The 14922-nt window shown below is 29.9% G+C and overlaps 1 protein-coding gene across 1 annotated transcript; it reads left to right on the forward strand.

Annotated features, from left to right (window-relative positions):
* Nucleotides 1789-6736, forward strand: LOC109358879 (chromatin assembly factor 1 subunit FAS2). The gene is made up of 12 exons (XM_019603363.1): nucleotides 1789-2057; nucleotides 2267-2381; nucleotides 2736-2762; nucleotides 2862-2934; nucleotides 3421-3524; nucleotides 3666-3877; nucleotides 4151-4247; nucleotides 4655-4727; nucleotides 4950-5038; nucleotides 5214-5352; nucleotides 6082-6182; nucleotides 6255-6736. Exons 1-12 carry the CDS (start codon nucleotides 1944-1946, stop codon nucleotides 6662-6664), a joined length of 1554 nt encoding a protein of 517 aa, XP_019458908.1. The 5' UTR covers nucleotides 1789-1943; the 3' UTR covers nucleotides 6665-6736.

Genomic DNA, 14922 nt, shown 5'->3' on the forward strand with positions numbered 1-14922 from the left:
TCAAAAATTAATTCAATCAATATTTAGGAACGAGTAAGAGACATGTTTAACTCACCCAACTTTAAATATGAATTTCGTGATAAAGACCAATATTAACATAATTACAACTAAGAACTCATTATGAAATGATACAGAAAAAAAACTCAAAAAGTAATCCCTTCTCCTTCCAGTTTTAATATTTGTTTATGATAAAAAGATGTACACTGACAGAATAACAATGTTTTATATTGTTATTATATTATCCATTATTTATTTTTAATTATTATCGACTGTTTAAAAATATAATCCAAATGAAGGCTTACTCATATATTAACTATGTAAAAATATTTATCATGTCAATGTATAAATATGTTTATTTCTTATGGCACGAAATCAAAAAATGAATTGCAATTTCACGCCACCGGAATCAGTTATATAATTTGTATTTTTTTTAACATCAGAAACATAATGTTATTTTTAAACATTGGTTACTAGATCAACAATTACAGTAGAATGTCAAAATATCAAGTTGGATAATGTCTGAAATGAATTATTTTCTTACTAACAATAAAATGCAAATATTCTTTTTATTAAAAAAAGCATATTCATTATTCTCTCATTTTATGAGATCATATAGTAGTACAAATAAACAAGTAATGACATGAAAGAAATGATGTTAACGTAAAAGCAAAAATAACATATTATAATTTTACCTTTTTATTTATAATTATATGATATTTTTATACTTAAAAATTAAGCAAAAACAAGAACTTTTCTCTCAGTTACTAGAGAAGAATTTTGGATACTATGCGGGTTGTGGGAGAATAGGTTGAACTTATATTGTATATAGCAGTTTAAGCGTGACTTGTTTAAAAAATTAAAGTTTAGATTTGACCTATTTTTAAAATTGGTCTGATGTTACCATATTTAAAAGTCTATTATGTTATAAGACTTTTTAATAGATTAACAAAATTGTCTTTAAATAGGCTAACAAAATCACTTTTAAATATGTTCATATAATATTAACAATTAAATTATATTTATATATTAAAAGTTTATATATATGATAATATTAGTTATGTTAAAGTAATATAGTATAAATCTTAATATATGATAGACTTATTAGATTTAATATGACTTTTAATGACCTAAAGTCTTACATAATTAGGTTTTTTTTAAAGAGTCTGAACATATATTTTGAGAAAAAAAATATAATTTAACATGATGTCATATTTCCGATATCCCTGCATAAAAAATAATATAATTTTTTAAATAAAAAAAATGTGATGAATGCAATTAAGTTAAACAAAACATGATATATTATGGAGAAAAGTCTAAATAATATACAAATCAATGTATCTTTATTATTTTTTGTTACAAAATGCATGAACAATTCTAAAGATATATTGTTTAAATTGCTCTTATATTATATCATAACAAACCAAAAATAATAAAGATGTATTAACTCATATATTATTTGGATTTGTCTCCACAATATATTATCTTTTGTTTAACTTAATTGTATTTATCACATTTTTTGTTTAAAAAAATTACACTTAATTTTCATACAGGGATATTCAATGTAATGAAAATAAAAAATTAGGGGTGATTTATATAATTTCAATAAAACTCAGAGATGTCAGAGTAATTTACTTTTTAAAAAATATATTGATACGGTTTTCATCATAAAAAAATAAGTAACGATCTTACTATATTCTCATATGCATAGCAAATGGGCTGAAATCATTTTAGCATTGGGCTAATATCAGTTATGAGCAAGAACAGAAGAGTTGAACCCATGAATAGTGGAAATAATGTTCTGGTTCCCATTTCCCGCCAATGAAAACAAGGAGCGCGAAAATTCCCTTTCCCCTTTCTTCTTCTTCTTCTTCCTCCTTCTACACTCCTCACTCTAAACATAAACCTCTGATTTTGATTCCATTTTCCAATCTTCAACCGCAGAAATGAAAGGTGGCACAGTTCAGATTAGTTGGCATGAAGGAAAACCCATATTAACCCTCGATTTCCACCCTCCCTCCTCCACTCTCGCCACCGCCGGCGCCGATTTCGACATCAAGGTATTCATCTCTCTATATATCTCTATTAGGGTTAGGGTTTAACGATTTTGGAATTGAATTATTGATTTTCTGTAATGTTCGTCTTATTGATTATGATATCTGAACATAAAATACAATTGTTTTGATGTTTATTTTTTTCAGTACAACGTTATTTTACTGCCTTATTCATTTGGCAACACTAACATTTGGATCTGTTCATTTTTTTGCAGTTTTGGTCTATAAAATCTGCTGCTGGAACACAGAGGAAACTGCCCCAAGTTTCTTATGTTAATAGCTTGAGTTACCATAGTTCTGCTATTAATGTTGTTCGCTTCTCTTCGTCCGGTAATGTCATATCGCTGCTTCTTCTTTGTCCGTTCATTGTGTTAATGATGGAAGTGGGATAATTTGTTATGGACTAGAATTCTAATTGTTTAGGTCAGCTAGTTTAGTTTTTAATTGGATCACCTCAGAAGCTTAGTTTAAGTTAGTGGTTCTGACTTTTATAGTTAAATTTCATCTATAGATTATTGTTTTACATTGAGGAACTCTTTAACCCTTTTTGCGACTCTTAGATTTATTTGTTATGTTTAGTAAAATTCTAGATACTTGGGTCAATTAAATGTTATTTTTCATCTCCATCTATATAAAGAGGAGTGATGTTCTCTGATAGTAACAGCACTTTTTGTTATGTTGCAGGAGAACTACTAGCCTCTGGTGCTGATGGTATGATTTTGTTCACTACTATTGATCGTCTTTAATAGTTATTAGCTTGAGTTGATGTAACTAGGCACCATTTCCCAATAATTTTTTCCTACTTTTCAGGAGGTGAGCTTATAATATGGAAGTTACATTCTACAGATACTGGCGAGACATGGAAAGTTCTCAAGATGTTACGGTAATACATCTGCTTTGATTCATCAATGAGGCCTTACATGCATTATAATTTTATAAATTAGTATTGTCATAAAAATCTAGTTACTGACAGATTTTTTGCATATCTTGCCATGTTAATATATCCATTTTGTTGTGAACTTTACTTTTCATTATTTATTTAAGAGTAGATAACTAGATACCCACTTTGGTCTTTCAAAAATTTTGTGTCTACCAATTTGGTCCCTGAAAAAATGGAAAACCCAAAATATCAAATATAGGTCAAATTTGTATTTTTTAACGTTTTTTTATGACCACTGACATATATTATTTTGACTCACATTCGTGATATTTGAATACTAGTTTAGACTTTTACTTTTTCGGGGACTAAATTGGTACATAAATTTTCTAAAGACCAAAATGGTTATTTACTCTTTATTCAAATGTTTGGATATTCATGTTTTATTACTACATCAATTGCCTGCTTATAAAAGATATTTTTGTGAATTAGATCTCATCACAAGGACATTCTGGATCTGCAGTGGTCTACTGATTCTACACATATCATATCTGGATCAGTTGATAATAGTTGCATTATATGGGATGTCAACAAAGGTAAGAAAGGCAACATGCAACTGCAGCCCTTAATATGATTTAAATGTGTCTCATGGCAGTTTGTATGCTGTCACTTTAATCGCAGATTGGAACTTGATATGCTTGGTTTATATTCTCATAGCACTTTATCCTTGTGTTCAGGCATTAACCTTCAGACATTGGATACCCACGCACATTATGTTCAGGGGGTTGCATGGGACCCTCTAGGGAAGTATGCTGCTTCTCTTAGTTCTGACAGGACTTGCCGAATTTACATCAATAAGCCTCTTAAATCAAAGGGCATTGAGAAAATCAATTATGTTTGTCGGCATGTTATTTCAAAGGCAGAACAACCGTTATTAAAAAATTCAACGGTTAGTAAAATATTTGATAGGATCCATTTTGGAAATGTGGAATGGAATAGAAATTCAAATATTATATAGATTAAGTGACTAAGATACAAGGGGAAACAGTTGTTTCACATTTTAGGAACTAGAAGACATCATGGATGAGATTTAAAAATGCAAAAATCTGTTTGCATAACCAAGCATTTTGGGTATAGACATCCATATCTGTCTTTATTTGCTTCATAGATGGTTTGTCACACACATGAACCTCAGGCATATTTTTATATTTCTATAATGCAGTCAACAAAATATCATCTCTTCCATGATGAGACATTGCCATCTTTCTTCAGAAGGTTAGCCTGGTCTCCTGATGGTTCATTTCTACTTGTGCCTTCAGGTAATTACTTGAGTAGATCTTGATTAAATTATTCTTTGAATTTTTTTGCGCTAGTTTTTTTTATGGGTTTTTGTAACTGTATGCACAAATTCTTCTAGAATCAGGTCAGCGCTTGGTTCCTTTTGTAGTCCATCATTTTTTTCTTCAAAAAAGAGTGGATGAAGTGGTCAAAGCTGGTTATATTGTCAATTTATGTATTACTAGTTGCGTACTCATGTCTGGACAGTTTTTTATTCTTTCCTAAGGTGGTTTGGTACTTTGGCCTGACACTTGTATAATTTAGTTGCAACCTATTAGTTGAGTCGTCATTATTGATTCCTTCCTTTGAGGATCTAAATTCCTGCATTGCTTTTACTATATGCTTCATTTCTTATTAAAAAGTTTATGGGCCACTCTTCCAATTTCAGGCTCTTACAAAATTGGTACTGCATCTGAATCTGTAAATGCGGCTTACATATTTTCTAGGAAAGATCTTTCTCGGTAAGTCTCCCAGCTATTTTAACCTTTTAAGTGCTGAAATTGTTTTGAAAACCCAAGACGGACACTTTGTATCTTATGCTATCTATATAACCTCAAATTTCAATGTAGCAAACCATACAATTGATATCCCTTTTTAAGTTTAACTATTCATGTGAAGATAAGGAATCTTGTTATGGAAAGATATGTTTTTGATGTGTCTTTATTATCTGACCTGATATACAGGCCTGCTATACAGCTTCCTTGTGCAAGCAAAGCTGTTGTTGCTGTCCGGTTCTGCCCTATATTTTTTAACCTTCGTGGAACAAACCCGGGTACTTATGCTCTTTTTATACATGTATTTAAGATAAGTCACTATATATATAAATGGTGCTAGGATAGGGTCAACTCAAAGTTAATATTTGTTGCCCTACCTGTTGTATTGTTTGACATTCTCTCTTGTGGGGGATTTACTACTCAGATGCATAACACTGATTTTGCTTAGTGCAGCTGGACTGTTTAAGCTCCCATATCGCATCATATTTGCTGTGGCCACTTTGAATTCATTGTACATTTATGACACTGAGAGCACTCCTCCAATAGCTATATTAGCTGGTCTTCACTACGCGCCAATAACAGACATTGCCTGGTAATATATTAAAATACTTTTTAGTTTTGAAATGAAAATGTTTTTTTGGGAAAGGTTTTAACTGTAACTGCTATTTGTTCTAAAGTAACAAAAAGAAATGGAAAGAATAACAAGATGAAAGAATCAAAGCAAGAAAAAGAAAGCAAGGGATAGTGAAGAAGAATTTTATTGATTGAGTGATTATTGCTCACTGATTGACTTGATGATTACAAGAGAAGTGAAAAGCCTATAAAAAGGAAAATAATAACTAACATAACTAACTAGCCGTTAATCCAATTACACACGTGATTAATGAGATAAAATGCACATTTGCACAATTTGCTTGCAATGTAAGCTAACTGATTATGCACCAGAAAACCAGGGACCTCTAGCCTTGACCAAGAGTTGCTGATGTTCATGACACACTCAGCTTGGTCAGCTTGCCTGATGTTGGCACGACCATCCAACAATTGTCTTGGCTTGGTGCAAGCATGCTTGTCTCGGTCAGAGTCCTTGCGAGGTTCCCTTGACACGGTCATGATTAGTCTTGGTGCAGAGCTTGGCCTAGCAGCATCATGCTTCCTTAGCATATCGTATTGATCAAGCTGAAAAGTCTTAGCATATGTTTCATTAGTAGTATATGTTTGTTTATTAGCTTGATCATTAGCAGTATATTTAGCATCATCAGTATGTTTAACATCATTACCTGTATGTTTAGCATGCTTATCATCATCTAATTTTGATATAAAGGTCATCTGATGCCCGTTATTTGGCATTGTCCTCGCAAGATGGTTTCAGTTCTTTGGTAGAATTTGATAATGATGAACTTGGCTCACCTTTCCCAATATCAGGTAAGCAGTCTTTTTTCTGCTTTCATATTTTTTCTACAAGGATTTAATCTTCCTATTGCATATTTGTTCTAGGAGGGAAGGTTTTAGAGGAGTGTAACAGCCCCCTGCAGACATCGAATGACACAGTCATTGTTCCTACTGGGTACGTTGGTGCCATTGTAGCACAAAGCAGGAAAACAAAAGCCGGAGAGAAGTCTGATGACATGGTCATCGATTCAACTGGGAATGCTGGAGCAGCTATAACAGAAAATAGGAAAAATGAAACCGAAGAGAAAGGTGATTGCATGATCATTGAGGGAACTGGGAGTGTTGGAGCAGCTGTATTAGATAGTAGAAAAACTGAAGCTCAAGAAAAGGTAGAGAAACAGCCATTAAGTTCAGATAGTGTAAAATCAGGACCAGAAAAAAAGGCAGGGAAACAAACGCCCAGTACAAAGAAGCCAACCAGGAAGCGTATTACTCCAATTCCAATTGATCCATGATTTTTCAATTTCAGATAAATTCCATCTTGGTCTGCGTGTGTACATGTTTTATATAATTAATTAATAATTATGTAAAATTATACTGAATTATCGTTTATCTATTTTTTGGGAATCAGAGTAGTGTTTCATCTTTTAAAATTTTAAGTGAATTGGCCGGTTCACTTTATGAGTTATTTTGGTTTAACCAAATTTAATACAGTCGAACCGGAACTTCATCGGTTTAAAGTGGTTCAGCCCATCATTTAGTTAAGAAATTATTTTCAAGTCTGATCGGTTGGACTGCCCGATCTAGTTATGAGAACATTGTATATTGTATATGAGGTTGGAGTGTGTAAATGTTGAAATAATGAAAAGTGATACAAAAACTTGGTTGAATTGTGTTTTTTTTTTTTTTTTTTTTGCCAAATATAATAATTTTAATCACAAGATAATTCGTTTTTTGACAAGAATTTTTATATGATTATTACTACAAATACTAAAAGAGTTTAAACAATCTGAGAGAAGAAAAAAGTTATGTACAACATAATCAAAATCACTAAATAGAAATTGGTTGAGATGGAGAATTGAAACATGTATTTATATTGATTCATTCAAAATTGTAGGTTTTATTATGTTTCCTATATGGACAGGATTCTACTATAATTAAACATTGATTGAAGCAACAACTATTCGTTGTACACCTAACATTTTTAGATTTAATAAACATTGTTTGTCTATCTAACATCTTCTGGCTAATGCTAAACAATGGTTTGTGTTAAAAAAAATCTACTACTTTGCAAGTCTTTTAATTATACTCAAATAGTAAAATAAATATGAAAGGTAAGGACTGTGAACTTAATAACAAATGTTTGAACACAAACGCTCAATATAACTAACTTTGTACTATTAAATGCAACATGATGAATATGATATTTGAAATATATTAAAGCTATAAAATATTTGGTTTGTTTGCATATTTTCATATTTGTTGAGGCTATTTATAGATTTATAATTAAAGTAGTCACTTAAGTTATACTAAAACTTCTTTAAATTAATATTTATTGAGACTTTGTATTCTCCAATGATATTAATGTTTAGGGTTTTCTCTTGGACTTCTCCAATGATTAATGTTTCATAGTTGCTCTAAAATGAGCATTTAACATTTCATGTCTAATGAAGTTTCTAGTGGGAGAGAATGTAATAGTCTTCAAAGATGATGACCAACAAACTTATTTTATACTTTGTACTCATTAATTTCATTTTGCAGTAATAAAATATCTTTTACTTTCTACAAAAGCATATGGATAGAATGAGTTTTGCCTTTTGGATATTTATTTCTCCTTATTTTTTAAAATCATGCATTATAGATGCTCTTTTTTTATTTCTTGATTCAACTAAGTTGATCATTCATTTTTCTATGGTTGACAACTTGAATTCTTCATATTATGAGTATATTTGTATGAAGGATTTTTTTTTTCAAAAATGTTGATAGAGCCGTTGAAATGTTTTGTATGGAAAAGAATCTTGAATTTAAATAGATCTTGAACATGGACGAGTCATAAACACAAATGAGGAATCTTGAACATAAACTGATCTTGATATCTATCTTTTGTCACATCGAATATGTTATAGAATTTATCTGATTAAGTACATATTTAAATTAGAAGTTTAGAAACAGTTAGATATTTTAATATAATCAATTTAAAATTACCAAAACTAATAGGATTAACATATACTTAGAATATATTTTAGACACGTGAGGTCTAAATAGATGTGTAGTTGTGAGCTTGTAATTTTTCATATAGTTGGAAGCTTTAGGTATGAGGTAGTGTGATTGAATTAGAGATTTTCGATAAAAAATGCTATGAAACTAACTAGAATTTATTAGATTATTAAATAGGAGATACACTTGTAATTATTATTTCTTAGTTATTTATTAATTTATAAATATTAATTAGAGTAAATAAATGTGTAGATGATTAATCGTTTTTTCAGTCATATATTATAACTTTTCGTTTTCCACAAACTCCAACTAAGTATTATTTACACATTTGTTTGGCGTGAAAATCATGATATTAAGTTCTGTCCACTTCACCTTTGTAATAGAAAATAGTTACCCCTGTGTAAGATTAATGCATGCTGAACGTAAATGAGAGGAGGTGGATGAGTAGACAAATAATTAAGAGTTAATTATACTGATACTCCCTTGAGTTTTAGTGAAATTATATAAATTACCCATCGCTTTTCTACACCTACACAAACTTTCCCTAGTTCTTATGCTTTTATTATACTGTTTACCTCCGCATGATAAATAAGTGTAATATTTTAAACAAAAAATGTGATAAATGTAATTAAGGCATGATATATTGTGAGGAAAAATCCAAATAATATACAAATCAATGTATCTTTATTATTTTTTGTTATAAAGTGCGTCAACAATTCTAAAGAGATATTGTTTAAATTGCTCTTATATTATATCATAACGAACCAAAAATAATAAAGAAGTATCGACTCATATATTATTTAGACTTGTCTCCACAATATACCATGTTTTGTTTAACTTAATTGCATTTATCACATTTTTGTTTAAAAGATTACACTTATTTCTCATGCAGGGGTGGTCAGTGTATGAAAGTATAAAAACTAAGGGGTCTGTATAGGTGTAAAAAATATAAGGAGTAGTTTGTGTAATTTCACTAAAAACTCTAAGGGTGTTGGTATAATTTAGTCAACATAATTTGTACATTATTGGTGCTTTGTAGCTTTTTAAACAATTGTACCTTTTCTTCAGACAACTTGTAACTTTTCAATTGATTCCATAGGCTAGTATTAGGGGACTTCAGGAAACAGAAAAAGTATTTGAAAGTCGGCTTTTAAAAAGCAATCATTAAAAATTCATTGGTCAGTTTTATCTTTGAAGTTTTATAAAATTACATTAATTATAACCCAAACTGAAATATCTATTAATCATTCAATTCTATTAAAGTTAAGATTACCTTGGTCTTAAGTATTATTAATTATCTTTTATTATAAAGATGAAGTAGTCAAAACATGTTCTTACAGGCACATATATAAAAAATACTTAATTGGTGCTTACGGAAAATAAATATTAAAGTGAACAAGTAAATATGATTTCAGATCTTTTATATTTATATATATATAAATATATATATATAAATAAATATATATATATATATATATATATATATATATATATATATATATATATAAGTGTCAGTTATTCTCCTAAGTAATAGGGAGCTATACACACACATATATATATATATATATATATATATATATATATATATATATATATATATATATATATATATATATATATATATATATATATATATATATATATATATATATATATATGTGTGTGTGTATATATATGTGTGTGTCTGCCACCAATAGCAAAATAACTGGCGGCTGAATCCATTGCCAATCCTAATAGTTGATTCCATTGACTGAGTATAGGCATCATTCCACCCGCCTGGATTACTTATAAATGTTGGGAGACTGAGCTTGATTGATATGTTAGAAGAACCCCTGACGGCTAGGCATTTGGTTCTCCTTATCGGTGCATCAATCCAACACATTTAGATATGTCCTAGTGGAATAGACAAACTCGTATTTTAGTTGGAGAAAGTCGATTAGGAGAGTCTAATATTTTGTTGGTAATTCCACTATCACTTGATAACTTGAAGAAAAACTTCTCTATAAAAGCCATGTTGATAGTTTCAAGCAAGCAAAGATTAAACACAAATAAAAAATACTTAATTGGAGCTTACCGAAAATAAATATTAAAGTGTATGATTAAAAATGATTTTAAATCTTTTATTTATATATATAATACATTTATTTATTTGTGCCATCAAAAACAAAATAAATGGTGGCCGAATCCAATGCCAATCCTAGCTGTTGACTTCATTGATTGAGTATAAGTGTCATTCCGCCCGCCCAAATTGGTTGTTGATGTTGTGAGACTAAGCTTGATTGATATAATGGAAGAACCCCCGACGGTTAGGCATTTAGTTCTCCCTACCGGTGCATCAATCCAACGCATTTAGACATGTCCTAGTGGAATGGACAAAACCTTATCTTGGTTGGAGAAAGCAAGTCCAGAGAGTCTAGTATTTTGTTGGTAATTCCACTATCACTTGATAATTTGAAGAAAACCTACCTATGAAAGCCATGTTGATAGTTTCAGGCAAGCAAATATCAAACCTAAATCCGACTAGTTTCGGTTGCCTCCCTTTCTAATAAAGTCTGACACTAGTTCTTTCACTCAGACTTACTCCTGCAGTGGTAGTCATCGACGACATGTTGCCTAGAAGCGCCATCCTCATTGATTGGGAGAAGTTCTTGATTGAATCGCATCATAAATCCATTTTTTATTCGGTGTGGATAAGGATCCACTCATGAGCGATAGTTCCAAGGATAGTTGACTACCGCTAAAAGTTAGGAAAAAAGGTTGATGGATGAAAGATAAGTGGGACTTTCAAGTGCTAACATGGGCTATGTGGGACCCTAAGACCGTCCAATATCTTATATCGATCATGGTTTTGTGTATCACGCTTTATTAGGTGAGAGCAAACATGCCCAAAAAAAGATGAGAACCTGCCTACATGATGTAGGTGCCATTTGTGGCAATAGCGAGGAACGAGTGCCTTAAAACAGTGAAGGAAAACCACACCCTTGTCTAACGAAATGGGCTAAGAGAAGGGAAAGAGTTAGTCTTTCTGCTATTGATTACAAGCAAAATACTTTGTGAGCATATATCTTTGGTCATCCCTTTCATTTGAATTAGGAATCTCACATCATGATCTCTTTTTTCGCCTTTCCTATCTTTGTTAGTCTTTAACCTTCTCTTAAGTTAGCCTAACAATAATAAAGAGAGGGTTCGAGGAACCCCTGTCGACTGGCAGGACAAGTTACTTAGAGCATTTCCCTCACCTAACTAAGTGAGCAATTCAACCAATTTTAGCTACTTTTACAATTAATGTTATCAATCAATTACCCACACAACTGTAAACTTTCAGACTTTAAGCTATCTTGATAACTATAGGCTAATAGTGAAATATTATGATATTAAAATAAAATGCAATATAAAAATCAATATCAATATTAAAAAACAACATGACATACAAAAAATTTAATAACTCAACTGTGATTTTTTATATATATGATGGTTTATTTTTTCTTCAGTTTTTTCACTTCCCATTTTACAACATCATAACTTTATCTCTCTCCTCATTTTTACTCTTCCACCCAACACCATAATTTTCCACATCATCACCATAACTTATTAAAACTTTTATATAAAACTTGACATTTATATTTTATTTATTTCGTGAATTGTGTAGTTCAAGTTTATCAATTTCTATTTATTTGTGTGTCATATTATTTTTTAATATTGATATTATATTGTACTTTATTTTAATATAGCTTTTAGCCTTTGTTATGCAATATTAATTTTTTTAAAATTTATAGTAAAAATATATGTTGATAAATATTAAAAAACGTATATTTAAAAAATAGTGTAAAAAAGAACCAAAATAATCATAACATAAAAAATAACCCTATACCCTTTTCTGTAATTTACTATGTAAAAATAATATTTCTATCTTACCCAAACAAAACATGTTAGTTTATATTCAGTTTTCAGTCAAAATACCCAAACATAAACAAATTATAACCTTAACAGTTTGTAATGTAACCGTTTATAAAATGAAACTAAAAAATAATTTATACAACACAATTACTATTATGGCTAATACTCCAGTCAGATTGAGGTTGATTTACATAAAATATCTAGTTGCATATTATATAGAATAAATAAAACATGAGAAAAAAATATATATATTAAGAATATAAGTTTTATATATTAACATTGTATATCCATAATTTATATTTAATAATTATTGATTTAAAAAAGTATTACAACTTATTCTTGACTCATGAGAAATAACTCAAGTTGGCGCATGCTAGCATTTGATTAATTTTCTCTCCTACCACTAACAAGTCTCATTATTTTATTATCGGTTAGTTTGTATTTTTCTTCAATCAACAAATCTTATATCAGTTGGTGAAGTATTAAGTATTAACTCATAGTTCAAACCCCACTATAGAACTAGGAGATCTACTTAGCCCAAAATCTAAGTAACTCGCTTCAACTTTTATTCGTCGTCATTCTTCAAATATTTTGAACAAATTTGCACATCTCTTTTGTCAGTACCAAATAATATACACAATAATAAGAAAATTCTCATAATTAAGCCAATTTCCCGAAGTATATATTTCAAGATAATTGTACTAACATTTTATTAAATCAATAACTTTATCCCAAAATATCAAATCATTACTTACATTTAATATAAAATGATTATTAATTGAAGTTAATTTGTAAAACAACAGCAACAAATGCATTGTTCATATGATTTGGTATCTTGCTTGCTTAACAAACCAGTATCAACGTTGAATTTTAAAGCACTTTATTTAGTTTATATTTTATAACACAAACAAGTAAAAATGGATTTTAGAAGAAATGTTATTTTTTAAGGAAAGAAATCCCTAATCTTACTCGCATTCAAACAAGTGAAAAAGTTATAAATGACAAAACAGGTATAAACAAAAAATCGATAATTAGTGCAAAGTTTAATTGAAAATTAGAAAGTGCATATTTAAACTGGATTTGATGAACAATTTAGTATTTGTGCACTATTTGTAGAAAGTTTTTATAATAGTGTATCAAGTATATCATCTACTTTGGTATAATATTTTTACTTAAAAATTAATAATTATTGAGACATAAATGATGAAATAACATTTTCTATTTGTTGAATATAGAGGGGAAGTGTAAATGTCAATTGACAATTTGGCATACACATTGAAGTGGTCGAAATATATATACAGAACTAAAATGTTTTACCAAAAAAACTGAATCTATTAATTGAATTCATATCATAATTTTTTTCTCAATTAATTGAATCCATTGTTAGAGGGAGAAGTGTTCTAAAAAACTATAGCAAAAACAACTTATTACAACTTTATCATTTTTATATTTAATGCACGCTAAGTGCAATAGCATAAAATAGAGGAAAAATGAAAAGAATATATGTTTGAGAGAAAGGTGAATTATCAAGAATAATGAAGAAAAATGAACTAAGTTGTACTGAAAATGTATTGAGTATCAATTACAACAACCATCATATATCTTTGAAATGCTAAGTGTTATTTATAGCTTCCAAATACCAACTAACTCTAACTAACTTTCTATGCTAGGAAAGTATACAAACTAACAGACTGAAATAAAGCAAACTTCTACTCATGGAAGTTTCTTCATTTTCTGTTATTCCCAAATTTCTATTAAACTTTTATCGGTGAGAGTCTCCACATTTTTTGTTATTAATGTTGAAATTACATTATTTCTGACACTCCTCCTTAATTCAGCATTCATAACTTATTTCTTTCACATATCTTCATTCTCAGCCTCTCAAACCTTTCTTTCTTCAAAGGTTTTGTGAAAACATCAGTCAATTGCTCTTCTGAACAATAGAATTTCAGCTTGACATCCCATTTGCTCATTTGTTCTCTTATGTAGTGAAATCTAGTCTCAATATGCTTGCTTCTACTATGAGAGACTGGATTTAGTGCTAAATTGATTGTTGATTTGGTGTCCACCATCAACAAAATCCCATCATCTGATTTTATCTACAATTCTTCTAACAAAGCATTCATCTAAACAGCTTTATACATAAAGACCTCACCATCTGGTTTCAATCTGGTCTTGTATACCCATTTCACAGTTATGGCTTTCTTTCCTCTTGGCAGTTGAGTTAGACTCCAAGTATTGTTCTTTTCTATGGATTTCAGCTCTTCCTCCATAGCTTCAATCCAATGTGGTCGTTATAAAGCATCTTCCACATCTACTGGTTCCATCTCAACAAACAATGTCATACGCACAAAATCACCATTTGTATTGATTGTTGAGTCAGAGAACACCTCATAGTCACTTAGTCTTGAATGTGGTTGTTTGAGTCTCTGAGTTTTTGGAGGATTGATGAGCAATATATTACACAATATTCATAACCTTAATTTAGCATGATTGATGATTCTTGGTGCCTAATTGACTTTGTTTCACATGGTTTAGTGTTTTAGACTTTATTGACTAATATTCCTAAAATGAGTTAATTTGGGATTATTTGACCTGATTAAATCTATTATCATTTTCAGATCACATTTGGCACCAATGGCATTTTGGGCATTATGGA

This window comes from Lupinus angustifolius, chromosome LG01 (assembly GCF_001865875.1).
Source record: "Lupinus angustifolius cultivar Tanjil chromosome LG01, LupAngTanjil_v1.0, whole genome shotgun sequence".
Lineage (NCBI taxonomy): Eukaryota > Viridiplantae > Streptophyta > Magnoliopsida > Fabales > Fabaceae > Lupinus > Lupinus angustifolius.

Bases quoted from the DNA above. Each gene is read 5' to 3' on its own strand.
- LOC109358879 (XM_019603363.1), top strand. From the start codon at position 1,944: ATGAAAGGTGGCACAGTTCAGATTAGTTGGCATGAAGGAAAACCCATA. The intron at 2,935-3,420 runs GTAATACATCTG...TTTGTGAATTAG, and splicing joins AAAGTTCTCAAGATGTTACG to ATCTCATCACAAGGACATTC. The intron at 3,525-3,665 runs GTAAGAAAGGCA...CCTTGTGTTCAG, and splicing joins TATATGGGATGTCAACAAAG to GCATTAACCTTCAGACATTG.